The 16,239-nt window shown below is 38.5% G+C and overlaps 1 protein-coding gene across 1 annotated transcript; it reads right to left on the reverse strand.

Annotated features, from left to right (window-relative positions):
- Window positions 1-11,715: 11,715 nt before the first annotated feature.
- LOC131300331 (ammonium transporter 1 member 1) lies at window positions 11,716-15,269 on the reverse strand. Its single transcript, XM_058326104.1, has 2 exons — window positions 14,504-15,269; window positions 11,716-12,680 (listed from the first exon to the last, which is right to left on the reverse strand). The coding sequence occupies exons 1-2, from the start codon at window positions 15,141-15,143 to the stop codon at window positions 11,842-11,844; spliced, it is 1,479 nt and encodes a 492-aa protein (XP_058182087.1). The 5' UTR covers window positions 15,144-15,269; the 3' UTR covers window positions 11,716-11,841.
- Between the last annotated feature and the right edge of the window lie 970 nt (window positions 15,270-16,239).

Consider the following 16,239-nt stretch of genomic DNA (forward strand, 5'->3'; position numbering starts at 1 on the left):
AGAGAAAGATTTGAAAAATTAGGAGAAAGAAAGGGTAGTTTTGGATTTAATTGAATTTGAGGATGGAAAGATAAGTATTTAAATACATTAGGATGAACACCTAAATAAGTAGGGTAAAAAGGATGGCTAATTAAATTCCCCTTTTAAATTTTACCTTTCCCCCCTCTCTCTCTCCCCCTTTTTTTCTTATTAGAATCGACTCCACACCACCAATTAACCTCACAACCAACCGCCTAAGCCTTAGCCACAATTTCAAAAATTCAAAAGTTCTTTTAACCTCCTCTTTGTAACCTTTTCTTTTTTTTACTACTTTTACTTCCAAAAATTACTTTTAACTCATTCATTTTTTAGTCATAAATAAATATGCAATAAAGTTCTTTTTTTCTTACTCTTTTCCAAAAATTATTCACCCCCATTTTTTAACTATTATGAAAATTATTTTAACACCCCCTGCTTCCCCGCACCCCGCCCCTTTTTTTTTTTTACTTTCAAATTTAACCCCACAACCAACTGATAAAGGAATTTTGGGTTTCTCCAAACTGATCGGTGGAGAGAAGAGGGGGGAGGTAAAAGTAATTTTGGAAGTAAAAAATATAAAAAACAAGAATGCTGAAAAAAAGGAGGTTAAAAGCAATTTTGAATTTCTGAAATTAGAGCTAGAGCTTTGGCAGTTGATTGGTGAAGTGGGGTTAAAGTTCTAAAAAAAAAGAGGGAGAGAGAGAGAGAGAGAGAGAGAGAGAGAGAGAGAGAATGGGAAAGATAAAATTTGAAAGTAACAAAAAAGATGGTGGTTAAAGTTATTTTTGTAAATAGTAAAAAATAGAGTTAAAGTAATTTTTGATAAATAGTAAGAAAAAAAAACTTTATTGCATATTTATTTACCAATAAAAAAAGAAAGAGTTAAAAGTAATTTTTGAATGTAAAAAGTAAAAATAAAATAAAAAAGTTAACGCCTTCCGTTAGCTCCATCCGTTACAAACTAACGGAATTGGACGGCAGGGGTCTAATTGTTAACGGAATGCTAAGTTTAGGTATTTTTTTGTTAATAGTGAAAGTTCAGGTGTTTTTTTGCGAATTGTCAGAAAGTTCAGGGGTTTTTTTGAAATTTTTTCAAATTAAATCAATAAAAAAGAAGGTAATATTCATCATCTTTTAAAGAAGATGAACAAAATTACACTCGTTATAAATGGTATATCTATTTTGGTACACTATAGATAAACGAAGATGCGACCATGTGCGGGTCTTTTTTAGTGCAATTTTACTATTTTATCCTTAGTTGAGTAGGGAGCAATATATAAAAAGTACTAAAAACGGTAAATTTTATTGGTACAGTCATGCCACATGTTTCGACTACTTTCTTAACATTTTTCTTCTTCGCTAATCACAAGTGATCATAGCGTTTTTTTTTTTTTTTTTTTTTTTTTGGCACTTTATCAAAGAGAACGGGCTCTACATTGAGTCTTTCCTCATTGCTCCATACTTTGCTATACTCGCACCCAGAGTCATATAATGCACGAGCACGTGGATGTGAATGTGGAGTGCGTGAGCATCAAAAAATTTCAAAAACCTCACAAATTATTAAAATTTGTAATTGCGAACTGAGAATGAGAATGAATGTTATATTTTTATAAGATCACGTGACTAAGCTCGCACCACACCCCATATCTTACGAGAATTGCTTTATTTTATACTTCCTTTTTAATGAATCGATCTCAAGTAATCATAGCAGTTTTTTTTTTTTTTTGGTGGTACGGCCACACCACCTTATTAAATCCAATCCAATAAGTGATGAGGCTTGATAAAAGAATTCTATCCTCTCTTTTTTCCCGGCAGTTAGGGGTGTTCGGGCCAGACCCGCACAACAACTAATTAATCCCTCTCCGATCCAGTCAAAGTCAGACCATTCACGCTGCGACAAAAAAGTTCATAAGAAATTATTTTCTTGCAACCTGACTCCAAAAATCAAACCTCGGTCAATTATATGAGGAGTTAACTCACCAACCAATCGGAGTTATCTTTGGGCTCGTTCTCGACACTCTAAGGGTGTGTTTGTGTTTATACTCATTTTTGACACTCAGTCCTGAGCTAGCGTCGAATGATCATTTAATTATTACTTAATTAAATTGGGCCATGAAATGAAGATTTATTGGATGAAAATTAATGGGCCAAACTAATATTGTTCAGGCCCGATTAATTTTAATTTGATTCTACCACGGGCCTAAGTCTTTTGGGGGTTATTTATTTAGGAGAATTTGAAGAAGCTGGCCCGTGGAGAATGAGAATATTGTGGAAGAAAGAAAATTGAATTTATGGATTATATACATAGAAAGGCCATTAAATGGCCCCGTGATCTCCTTCCTGCCACGAAAAGGGAGGCGGACAATCAGTTATTCATTTTTTTAAAAGTCTATTTGACTTGTCAAAATGGCTCACTATCGGAGAAATCAAACTTGATAAATTGGTTATCTCATTTTTTTCTTCATTGGTGACCTAAGTTCGAATTTCACGGGAAGCATGTTTGGAGATTGGATAGCCTCTGAATTTCCATATATATCGTATGACAAAAAAAATGGCCTACTGTCTTTGTATCTTCCAATAACCACCCACATTCAAGACCAAAAAACATGTGTAGCCTATATAACTTCTCCAAACCGTCACTTTGGAGGGAAATTGAAAGATCATGGGACACTTGTCATCACCAAATGAAGGCGGGAAATTCAAAAGAAGTGCCAACCGGTTGAAGCTTGGCCTATAAATACAAGATTTGAAGACAGAAAAAGAGTTCCAACATCAATCAAGCCCAGCGCTTAGCCAAACACAAACTTCCAGCAAGTTTGCTTATCTTTACTTTTCTAGTTAATCCAATCTGATTACTTTTTTTTTTGCTCAGCAAAAGAAAATTTTATTAAACTTGAAGAGGGTACATCGAGTAGAGGGGAAGGGAGAACCAGAAAGTTCCATCCCAAAAAGATAAGAAAAATTAAAGGAAAGATATACCCAAATACACCTAAATAATGAGTCTTCTAACACCGTCAAGGTTTCTTTTGATATCTTCTACCGTATATACCTTTAGATCAAATTTGGCTTTGATCCACAATTCTGCCCTTGTTTTTATTAACTCCTCCAATCTGATTACTTTATCAAGTAATTCGGGTTTTTATCTTTTCATTGTACCTTGTTAGGATCGACACACACATGCACACGATTTACAAGTATAAACAGTAAAGAATCAACACAGAGATATACGTGGTTTTCCAAAATCGGGTACGTCCACGGGAGCGAGAGCAGCTACTGTTCTTTATTATCACAGTATGAATTAGGGTTTACAACATAGAGTATTTATATTGACTTTATTCTAACCCTAATATGGTATTTGGTTTGTATCTCAAAAATACCCCTGTACGAACCCTACCGTACAACGCCCCCCGCACCCCCCAATAACATATGAGTCATAGTTCTAACAATCTCCACCTTGGCGAATTCACTCTCGCCCCTTCAGAAGATAACCATCACTATCCAATAAGTTGGGGGGATGCCTCCCTTTTCCTAGCACCGGGAGACATTAACCAAGTCCAAGTAATGCTCGAACTTGTCTGCAGTAACCGTCTTTGTCAACATATCAGCTGCATTCTCAGAAGTGTGCATCTTTTCCAGTATTAAATCTCCTGCATCAATCAACTCTCTCACCTTGTGAAACCTCACGTCGATATGCTTGGTTCGAGCATGATACACCTAATGCATAGATCAAGGTGCAACTGAACTCCACCTTGATCTATGCCAAGCTTCTTAACAAACCCTTTCAACCACAATGCTTCCTTGGCTGCCTCAGTCACCGCCATATACTCAGACTCAGTAGTGGATAAAGCCACCAGAGATTGTACCATGGATCTCCAACAAATAGGCCCACCCACAAGTGTAAACACATAACCAGTTGTAAACCTTCTGTCATCCAAACCCCCAGCATAATCCGCATCCACATACCCAACAACTGAAATCTGACCCCGTTGCCTACCAAACATAATCACGCTATCTGAAGTACCTTTCGAGTATCTGAACATCCACTTGACTGTCTTCCAATGCGCTCTGCCTGGTTTGGCCATGTACTTACTGACTGTGCTAACTGCATGTGCTAAATCAGACCTCGTACAAACCATTGCATACATTAAGCAACCCACTACACTTGCATAAGGCACCCTTGACATATCCTCAATTTCTTCATCTGACACCGGACACTGAGTTGAAGATAATCTGAAATGACTTGCCAATGGAGTGCTGACCGGTTTGGCATTATTCATACTAAACCTTTCCAACACTTTCACCACATAATTCTTTTGAGATAACCACAACTTACCAGCTGACCTATCTCTGCGAATCTCCATCCCAAGTATCTTCCTAGCCGCTCCTAAATCCTTTATGTCAAACTCTTTACCCAATAAAGACTTCAACCTGTTTACCTCAATCATACTCTTTGCAGAAATCAGCATATCATCCACATAAAAAAACAAGAAAATATAGGAACCATCATCAAGACTCTTAACATAAACGCAACAATCATACTCACAGCGTGTGTACCCAATCCGTATTATGAAAGAGTTAAACCTCTTGTACCATTGTCTTGGAGACTATTTCAGCCCATAAAGGGACTTCTTCAACTTACAAACAAGATGCTTAGTCTCTGGCTGCTTGAACCCCTCAGGCTGTTCCATGTATATGACTTCCTACAAATCACCATGGAGGAATGTCGTTTTCACATCCATCTGCTCTAACTCCAGATCATAGCTAGCCACCAATGCCAAGATAATCCTGATTGACGTATGCCTCACCACTGGAGAAAAGACCTCATCAAAATCAATCATCTTCCTCTGTGAATACCCCTTTGCCACTAACCGAGCCTTGAACTTTTCCCTCTCCTTTTTTGTTGCTGCCTCTTTCCGCTTGTATACCCACTTACAACCCACTAGCTTCTTTTCCTTGGGCAGTTCTTTCAACGCTCAAGTCTTATTCTTATGCAAAGACTCCATTTCCTTTACCATGGCTTCCATCCATTGGTCCCTTTCAGAACTCGTAATAGCATCCTGAAAAGTAGATGGATCCCTACTAGTAGTAGTCAATGCATAAGAAACCAAGTCATTCAACCCATACCTCACTGGTGGCTTGATAGTGCGCTTGGTTCTCCCAGCGGCCAAGCTTTATTGCTGCCCCTGCTGCTGCTGTTGATCAAGCTGTTCATCTGGCTAAGTATCACCATATCAAAACTCTCCAGCTCAATCTGTACGCCCTGCTGTTTGCTGTTCACTTCCTCTGACTCAGAATTTTGAACCCTTTGATGTGCCTTGATCATAGAGTCCTTATCAAATACCACATCCCTACTGATCACCACCTTCTTTGTCTTTGAATCCCAAAGCTTGTACCCTTTGACCCCTTTCTCATAACCAAGAAAGATACACTGTCTAGACTTCGCATCAAGTTTTGACCTCTCATCGCTGGGAACATGAATATAGGCCGGACACCCAAAAAATTCTCAACCCTGAGTAGTCAACCTCTTTCTCTGTCCACATCTCCTCAGCTACCTTCCCATCCAAAGCAGCACTCGGTGACCTGTTTATAACAAAGCATGCCATACTCACTGCTTCTGCCCAAAAAACCTTCGGAAGTCCCGCATTCAATCTCAAACACCGTGCCCTTTCTGCAATGGTTCTGTTCATTCTTTCTGCCACCAAATTCTGCTGTGGTGTCTTTTGAACTGTAAAGTGTCGCTGAATCCCATGTTCCTCACAAAACTTCAGAAAAGGCTCTCATTCTTGAATTCGTTCCCATTATCTGTCCTGAGGCACTTAATCTTTTTTCCTATCTGGTTTTTCACTTCAGCTTTCCACACTCTGAACTTAGCAAAGACTTCAGACTTGTGCTTCATGAAGTACACCCAAACTTTCATTGAAAAATCATCAATAAAGGTCAAGAAATACAGAGATCCTCCTTTCGAAGCTACCCTCACTGGCCCCCAAACATCTGAATGAACGTAGTCAAGAATTCCCTTCGTTCTGTGAGTTGCATTCCTAAACTGCATCTTACATTGTTTTCCCAGAACACAAAACTTGCAGAAATCCAATTTACACGATTTAACCCCTTTCAACAGATTCCTCTTATGCAACTCTAACATCCCACGCTCTCCCATATGTCCCAACCGCATATGCCAAAGCATAGTATTATCAGTATCGTCTGTTGTAGTGGCAGCAGCTCCATCTACAACTATACTTCCTACCAACTTGTAAATATTACCAGGAATTTTACAAGCCTTCATCATCACCATAGCACCCTTCGTTACCTTCATGACTCCACTATCTGTTTTATACCCACAGCCATTAGAGTCTAAGGTTCCCAACGAAATTAAATTCTTTCTCAATTTTGGAACATGTCTAACATCCCCCAAAGTTCTCACAACACCATCATACATTCTGATTTTAATTGTGCCTATTCCTATGACTTTACACGATGCATCATTACCCATAAGAACATTACCACAATCCACTGACCTGTATGTGTTGAACCATTCCTTGATAAGAGATATGTGAAAAGAACATGCTGAATCCATAATTTGCCATGTGATCTGAACTTGCTGAGACCGAAAGCATATCACCATCATCTGACTCCTACTCCACAACGTTTGCAGAAGTTGATCCATCTTTTCGCTCCCTTGCCTTTCCCTTCTTCTTCCAGTCAGTTCCCTTACTCTTCTGCGGACAGTCTTTCTTCATGTGCCCCGGTTCATGACACATGTAACACTTGAACTCAAACGTGCCCTCGAACCTGTTCTTTGACTGAAACCTCCCACGCCCCGAAACTGATTTACCCCTCTCATTCTTTCTGCCACGATTCCCGTACCCCTTAACCACTAGACCTTCACCCTGCAGCGATTCTGTTTGTTGCTTGCGTTGATTATACGCCAGAAGGGCTGCAGTGACTTCCTCCAGTTCTAGGGTTTCTTTCCCCTAGAGTAAGGTTGTAACTAGGGTTTCGAGAGAAATCGGTAGTGAACACAGTAACATCAGCGCTTGGTCTTCCTCCTCAAACTTTACGTCAATCCGTTGCAGGTCGCTCACAACCTGATTGAACGTGTTGATATGCTGAATCAGATCAGCACCTTCGGCCATCTTCAACCCAAACAGTTTCTACTTTGGAAATAGTTTGTTCGTCAACGATTTTGACATATACCTGCTCTCTAGTTTAGTCCAGATCCCAACCGGCGATTCATCACCCAACACGTGATACATAATTTCGTCTGCAAGACACAGACGAATCGTACGCACCACTTTCATCTGGAGTTCTTCCCAATCGTCGTTAGACATGGCTTTTGGCTTCGTCTTCAATCCCTTGTACAAGCCCTGCTGCACCAACAGATCTTTTACCCGCTGTTGCCACAGTTCGAAATTCACAGTTCCATCGAACTTCATCACATCGAACTTTGAAACAGACGAACTCGATGACATCGTTCTTTTGTGTGATCTAAAACAGCCTGTAGCTCTGATACCACTTGTTAGGATCGACACACATACGCACATGATTTACGAGTATAAACAGTAAAGAATCAACACAGAGATATACGTGGTTCCCCAAAATCGGGTACATCCATGGGAGCGAGAACGGCTACTATTCTTTATTATCACAGTAAGAATTAGGGTTTATAACATAGAGTATTTATATTGACTCTATTCTAACCCTAATCTGGTATTTGGTCTGTATCCCAAAAATACCCCTGTACGAACCCTACCGTACAACGCCCCCCGCACCCCCCAATAACATATGAGCTATAGTTCTAACATACCTCAACTTGGTTATTCTGATATAGTAATAAACTTCGCTTTTCTTTTACGGTTGCTCTTTCTTTCCTACACAGTTAGGAAATTTTAAGTCCACAACCGTTGTGGCAAATCACGAACCAACATTGTGATCTCACCCTTAAGATCACAAAACTTTCACTTTCGGTTAATTACAAGTCAAATTAAAGGAGCACTTAGTCCTTTACGTTGGACGCGACAAGTCTTGACATACCCGCATTTCGCCCCTTTCGTGAAAAGAGCTGAATTAGTTTGAGACTTAATTTTTGAATTAAATGTGATATATTATGAAAGAATAACATGTCTTGTAAAACGAAAAATAAGTATTGCGAATCTGAACCGTTTATTTCTCTTTCATATTTCTTATCATAGAACACTTTCATGTATCCTAATATTTTCTTAAAAATTAAGAACCTTAGGAAATGGAAGCCTAAATTCCACCTGAATCAAACGTGGCGGCTGCCGTGGAGAATATTGCAAAAAGGTGCTTTAATTTTGCGTGAAGCAGCTCTTCGGAATTTTCCTACTTGGGAACGAGAAAGCAGCTAACTTTGAAGAGAAAGCAGCTAGCTTTCAAAGTCTCCGGTGCATGACAGTGATGCATACCAAACCACTAATCTATTGGTTTGCTTTTAGATTCATTTTTGACGAGAAATTTTTCGGTTCCAAGTAGGGTATATTTCACGTGGTACACGTTCAGCATATTTGGACGGTTCAATATACTTTTGGAAGGCTCGGCACCCCAATATTTTCTCTCTCTAAATCTAAACCGTCCAAAATAGTAATGGATGGCTTGGATACACTGAGCGGACACCACGTGATTCCTACCCGGCACTGAAATTTTTTCCATTTTGACTCATTAACCTTGGCGGTACTGCAATGGAACATGGAGATGATTGGTGACGATAAAAACTATGAGCAGAGACGATTCGCAGAGAACCATGCAGAGACAAAAGCGTTTGGCCCCATTTCGGGTCCCAAAAAAATCTAGAAAAATATCCATAAATTTTTGAATATTATTTTATGGGGCCCTGTAAAAAATCAGCTCCAGTGGATATCGATAAGTATTACTTTTTGAGTCGTAAGGGCGAACTGAGCAGTTTCGCCCCTACGAATCAAAAAATAATACTTACCGATATCCACTGGAGCTGATTTTTTACAGGGCCCCATAAAATAATATTCAAAAATTTATGGATATTTTTCTAGATTTTTTTGAGATCCGAAATGGAGCCAAACGCGTTTGTCTCTGCGTGGTTCTCTGCGAATTGGAGTATCTTTGTAGTCTTTCGTTGAAACCAATTGACCTTTTTCTCTCCGTCATTTTTTAGTCCTACCACCCACCCAGAAAACATTCCTCCGTCCTAATTTATTTGTATCAGTTTTATTCTAATTGGATAAAAAATTAATTATTTTTTTAAATTGGTAATAAATTTTATATCCAATATAAATCTTGTTTGATAGATTTCGATTTATTCCATAATACAATATTTTCAAAATCATCTAAAACATTATAAATTACAATATATAATTAATTAAAAAATGACACAAATTTTCAAAAAGGACAATTAAATTAGGACGGAAGTATATTTGGACAAAAATGCATCAATGAATCGAAGTTCATTTTTTAAAAGAGAAATGTGATCAAGAAATCAACATGATTTTAAGCGCAAGCGATGTACTTGACGAGGTCTAAAAAATAAATGGTCTCAATCATCGGAATGGGCTCGAGAAAGATTTGAGAAACGAGTCAGACTAAACCGTGGAGCCATTCAAAGGGCCTGGAGAGGATCCAATCCCCTTCTAGAGTTAGAGTTATCGGTAATTCTTAAGAAATTGGATTAGATTTAAGATATTTTTTCTTTCGATACTTATTTAAGACTCTAATGAACTATTATGTCATGGAGTTGTGTGTTCCATTAACACAAATAAGTGGTTATTTTTCAAATAAGTACTTCTTTTTTTTAATTAAAGGTGATGTATTATGAGAGAATAACTCTTATAAAATAAGAGTATCAACGTGATATATTGTGTCCGTTTTTATTGTACTGTGTTTTGTTGTATATATTATATTATATGGGATGAACTTGTTCGTCGAAAAAAATAAAAACCTTAGCGGAACAGGTTTCACGTTGATAAATCTGAGTCACCCCTTGTAAGTTTTATGTGGGAATTATCTATGGAAAAGTCCAATAATTAAATAATTAATTGAACAATTGTGCCATTGACACAAATTTGCCATGCACAAATCGTAATGTGAGGTCTACTACGGGTTCCACGCAAACAATCCGAGTCATTCATTAAATTTAAAATATTTTTGCTAGGGTCTCCTTAAAAAATCAGCTTAATCCGATACCTATAGGTGTTTGATCTAATTATCTATGTTTTTATTTAAGTTTTAGGATCCTTAAACCTAAATGAAAAGAACAAAAAAATGCTCACTGATATATTGTTTTCATAGGTGATCAACAACCTGGTTGGCGGTTGCAATAAAATACTGTAAAGGACATTGGCCAACAAAGTGAGAGCCATGGTAGACAAAATCGGAGATTCTGTAGGGTGGTCGATCAAGCCGTCCATTTCAGCAACGGTAGGCTCGGATCAATAAAAGTTTAGATTAAATATGAGCTATTTGTGTCAAAATGGACAGCCGGATCGACTGCTTTAAAACCCCTGTAGTGCGGGCTGCACTAAAGAATTTCCAAATTCAACATAACTAGACTCCCATGAACTCTTGTCCCCCACTCGTAAAAGAGGTCTAGGCAGAGGCCGGATTCCCAATTTAGCCAATTATCTAATACTACTAGCAACAATAGTCTACAACCAAATAGTTGTATTCATTATTTTTGGAGTCTACCTTTTCACATGGGTGAACACACACTTTCAATTGATGCAAATTGTTTTTGTTTTTTTCTCGAACATAATTGACACAAATTGCTAGAGTTTTGTTTGTTTGCATCAATAACCCACTTAGATTTTTTTTTTGTTTCTATTTAAAGAAAATTCATCCTTCCTTTTTTGCGTTAAATTTTTTGGTGAGTTAGTCTCGACGACATGAATTGAAAAACTAAAAAAAATATGATCTAAATTCAAAATTTTGTGAATAAAGACAAAAAAAAACGTCCGTCTGGTTTATTTTTCATCTTTATTCACAAAACTTTGAGTTTAATTCTTTTCCTATTTTTCTCGTTGAGACAAACTAATAATCTGACAAAATTTGACGCAAAAATAACAAATGCAAAAAAACAAATGAATAAGGACAAAAACAAATAAGAGAAAACCCACCCAATAATCAACTAGTACTATACTTGCTGCAAATTATTGTGCAATATTTGAAATTGGAGGGTACTGTGGGACTGAGCCCATCGTTCACATGTGCATGTTCCCAGAGGGGCCTCATTGAGCATGATTTTACCAAGTGCCTATTATGAATAGGTGGGTTCTTCTCAATATTGTTTGGGAAAATTTGTTTCCTTTAGCAAATGATGTTGAAAGAAGCAACCACAAGTCCAATCTTTCTTGCTACGCTAATAAAAGATCATCTGCCTCGCCCTCGGGCTCTAGCTCTAGCTCAATCGACACTTTCTCAACTCTCTTATTATGATTCAAACCTCACAGCGTCGTTTAAAGAGCCTTTAACACAAACATATTACCCACAGAAGTATCTTATAGTAATTCCTTCTCCGTGCTGATGAGTTCAAAGAGGGTGTTTGGCACAAAATTCTGAATTCTGGATTATATATGTGTGTGTGTGTGTTTAGTAAAGATTCTGACACTGAGAGTGGATTTTGTGTCATCTAATAAAAAACCAATTGCCTTATCTTTTAAAACAGGGCTTCACCAATCGAGGGGATTCTATCACTTCCACAAAATGCTGAAGACAAAAGCAAAGGAATACAGTCCATATTTCCATTTTCTCCAACCCAATAAATAATAATTATCATACATAGAACCTTCACAACCTAACAATGCTAAAAAAAATGAAACCAAAAATTACGAAAACCCATTTTTATATTTGAGCTGATGGTTCTATCCTCCTCATCTGGATCCCATGTTTGTTCCCCTCATCATCATCGTGGTACGCATAAGCAAACCCACCATGTCGGGTCAGATCCATACCCGACATCTCGTCCTCCGCCGATATCCGAAGCAAATTGAACTTGTGAAGGATAAAAAACAGGGGACCCATTGTGGCACTGACCCACCCGATAATCACCAAAATCTGAATCACGTGTGCCGCCAGCAACCGCCCTCCGCCGCCCATGAACAACCCGTACGGTCGGCCGGGTTTACCCGTGTAAACCTCGTTCACGTACTTCTCCGTCGCAAAAAGCGCCGTGAAAATCACCCCCCACGCGCCGCACCCGCCATGGAGTTGTGCCGCCTCCAATGGGTCGTCAAATTTGGCCTTCTCAGCCAACATATTACACCCTATGAGAACCAGCGCCGCCACGAACCCGCATATGATCGCCGCCCACGGCTCCACGACCGAGCAACCGGCGGTGATGGCAGCGAACCCGCCCAAAAGACCATTACAGACGTCGGTGACGTTCCAGTGGCCGGAAAGGATTCGTTTCCCGAAGAGGGTAGTTAGAGCCGCCGTGCAACCGGCTAAGGTGGTGGTCACCGCAGTCCTACCCACGGCGCTCCACTGCCCGTAGTAAGTGCCGCTGGTGTAAGGACTTAAGATTTTGGCAAATGAACCCGGGTTGAAGCCGTACCAACCGAACCAGAGTATGAAGGTGCCAAGCACGACGAGGGAAGCGCTGTGCCCACGGAGCGCTACGGACCGTCCCGTGTGGTCGAATCGGCCAATTCTCGGACCTTCAATTAGAGCCCCATATAATCCTGCAATCCGTGACCAATAAAGAAATTTAATACAATCTCTTCGTAAGAAAAAGAAATTTAATACGTACTAAGTTATAAATTACGGACATAAATATTCTACTATTATCAAAAGCACGGTGAAATTATACAGAACATTTCATTACTAAGCACAAATGCGCCCCACAAGACAATAAAAATGGCTTAAACTTTTCTACCAATATAGAAAATCCAACCAAATAACGAGATTGGAATGTTTTTTTTTTTTTTTAAGGAAAAATGACGGCCAATGACGTATTTTGATAATTAAAACTCGTCAAAGATATTTTCAGTATTGACAAATATTCTCAACATATACTTGACGGGTATTAATTATCAAAACACGTCATAAACCGTCATTTTCCATTTTTTTGATTATCCCGCAAATCCCACCCACCAATGTTTTATTTGTAGTTGACTCATTTTGGTTTTAAGTGAATTTTTTTATCCTTCGTCAAGATATCTGAATTTCTGTCTGAATTTCTCGGTTCACAAGGTATTCATAAATTTAAAAATTAACATAAACTTGGAATAAATTTAAAAAACAAGAATGCGTAAAAAAAAAATTGCGTCTATTGATTTATTTTTATGTTGAGTAATTCTTTGAAGAAATTTAACCAATATTTTCTAATCCTTTGATTTTGCCCATCAGAAATATCAAAAAATTTGACCAAAAAATAACTAAAAAAGGAAAAACCAAAGTCAATCTCTGAAAAAATAAAGGAAAAACAATTGCCAAAGATATATACGAACAAGAGATAATATTAGGAATATAAATAACAAAAGATAAGATATGGCACGTGCGCCGCATAAGATCCATCCCCCATACCTGCAATTCCCCTAACCACCTAAACAATCACTACCCACGCATGAGGCCATGATTGGAAAAACAAACTCGGCAAAACCAATGAGAAACAACAGGATTAGTCCCGTCGATTGTGGAACTACCGTGACAGCTGTACATCGACACGTTGCACGAGCTGGTTCGACATCTAATCGTCTCATCAATTTATTTATTGGTTTAACCTTCATTTGATTTGAATGCGTTATTTGTCCAATTCGTGTGCGAGAAGTCTTTTTATCAATAGTTGTATTAGATGCACACGGTAGATTGTAATACATCATATTACTGAATTTCTTGCCATTTCACCAAAAAAAAAAAAAGAGGATTTGTCACAGGCTAAGAGTGAGTAATTTCTATTTTTAGTAGCGTATTGGTTCCTCTGGAATGTGTGGTGTTGAAGGGTATATATTTACCTATGTGAATTTGTGGTGTTCGGATACTATCTCACAGTGCCCCAAGACCACCCCATAATTTTTCCATATTGAGTGCTCAACGAGCCACTCTTAATACCAACAACTGCTATAGCAAAATCCCATTGGTACGCGAAAATAGCTGTAATCGAAATATAAATAACTAACAAAAGATCGAGAAAATAAATATAGTCAATTTTTAAACACTGGGGAAAACAATCCTAAGATGATAAAAAAAAAAAAATTGGGAGTAAATATGAGCCAACATGAGGGCTTGTCAAGCTAGAGGTTCAAAATTCGAATGAGCGATAATGTTCACTTAAACTTTGTACTCCAGCGAAACCCGACTCTTGACGGGGCAATAAACACCCATGTAAATTATTGGACTCTCGCGAGACCCGTCGCGGGTCGCGGGTCCAAAATCCTTACAGTCACGCCAACAAAAATAGCTAGTCCACCTTTTCATCCCGGATATAAAAAAAATAAAAAAAATACCCTTTTCATCCCATAAAAAAATTAAATAAAATGGCAAGGCAAGTGAGTTGTAAAAGTACCTGCAATTCCACCAACCATGTGAACGACTCCTGATCCGGCAAAATCAATTACTCCAGACCCGAATAGCAAGTTATTCGTATTCGATGCACTAGCCCACCCATCAGCTGACCAAAACCAGTGCGAAACAACAGGGTAAACGAAACCCGTCAAAAACGACGAGTAAACAAGGTATGCCACGAACTGGGTCCGCTCGGCTATCGAGCCGCTCGTAATCCCAGCAGCGGCTATAGCAAAAGCCCACTGGTATAGAAAGTAACTGTAATCGAATAGGGAAGAAGGTATGGACTTCAAGGCGAAGTTGTGGCGGCCGATGAAGCCGTTGGAAGGGGAGCCAAAGGCGAAGGCGAAGCCGAAGAGGTAGTAGAAGATGCCGCCGGTCGCGGCGTCGAGGACGTTGGTGAGCATGATGTTCATGGTGTTCTTTGCGCGGACGGAGCCGGCGCAGAGCATGGCGAAGCCGAGCTGCATGGAGAAGACGAGATAGGCGGAGAAGAGGAGGTAGGTGGAGTCGACGGCGTAGGTGGTGTCGGTGAACTTGTCGTTGACGGTGGTGAATTGGGAGCAGATGTAGGAGGCGGCGGCGGTGGAGTTTGGGCCCAGGAATTGGGCGAGTTCGGAGGGTGAGCAGGTCTGGGCCATCGCTGGGTGCGGTGGGGGAGGAGAGAGAGAGAGAGAGGATTGTGAAGAAAAATGATGATGATGTGCTTGGGATCCGAATATGTAGGCTGGGGAGTTTTGACTTTTCAAACTTCTGTTTTGTGGGTAGTTGGAACTTGAGATCTCGTGGGAACTTATAGGGGTTGGGTGTATTTATGAGACTTGGAGAGGGAGAAATGGGTCATTTTGATGGAAAAGGGCAAAAACAAAAGTCTAAAACCACGCACATTTTATGCTTACAAACACACAAAACATAATTTCCGAATTATTAAAAAAACACACACACACACACACAAAACATCAATAAATATATGTATTAAATAATCAATGAAAATCATAGTGTAAGTTTGCATGAATAAAGATAGAATAAATAAAACGCAAACAGAAAGCAAATCATCTCCTCAATTAGGCCATGTTCTGCTAAGATTTTTATTTTTTAAGTACTTATTTTTTATTTTCCAAGACATGGCATTCTTTCACAATACATTATCTTTAATTAAAAAAATAAATATTTATTTGAAAAATAAGTCAAAAACAAAAGTTTGCACTAAACTCGTTTGGTAAATTGGTTGACATATTTGAAAACTTGTATTTTAATTTTTTCTTATAGAAAAACCTTACTTTTGAAAACATATCGAAAAGGAGTTTTCTAGAATATTAAAAAATTTATGCGTCTGTAAATGCTTTAGAAAATTGAGTTGTTATGGTCTTGTCACATATTCAACCTTGACTCATAACTCTAATTAATGATCAATCACTTATTTTTGAAAAAAAAAATGAAAATCTTAAGAGAAGTAATTTTCGCAATCCCCTTTGATCCATTTACGCTCATTTTTTGGTCTCTAGCCACGTGAAGTTATCAAATTGTGCCTCGTATACAAAAAGTGAATGTAGAACAAATTAGTAATTTTCACGTGAATAATGACAAAAAAAAAAAAAAGAGTGCGGGAGGATAAAAAAGGGTGAGTGAAAATTATTTTCTAATTTTAATTACCCCAGAACATTTGCTCTACTATACGTACGTATATTCATGTATCTTTTGCATCAATGACACAAGATTCACTTGACCATGTTGTGT

Source organism: Rhododendron vialii, chromosome 9a (assembly GCF_030253575.1).
Source record: "Rhododendron vialii isolate Sample 1 chromosome 9a, ASM3025357v1".
Lineage (NCBI taxonomy): Eukaryota > Viridiplantae > Streptophyta > Magnoliopsida > Ericales > Ericaceae > Rhododendron > Rhododendron vialii.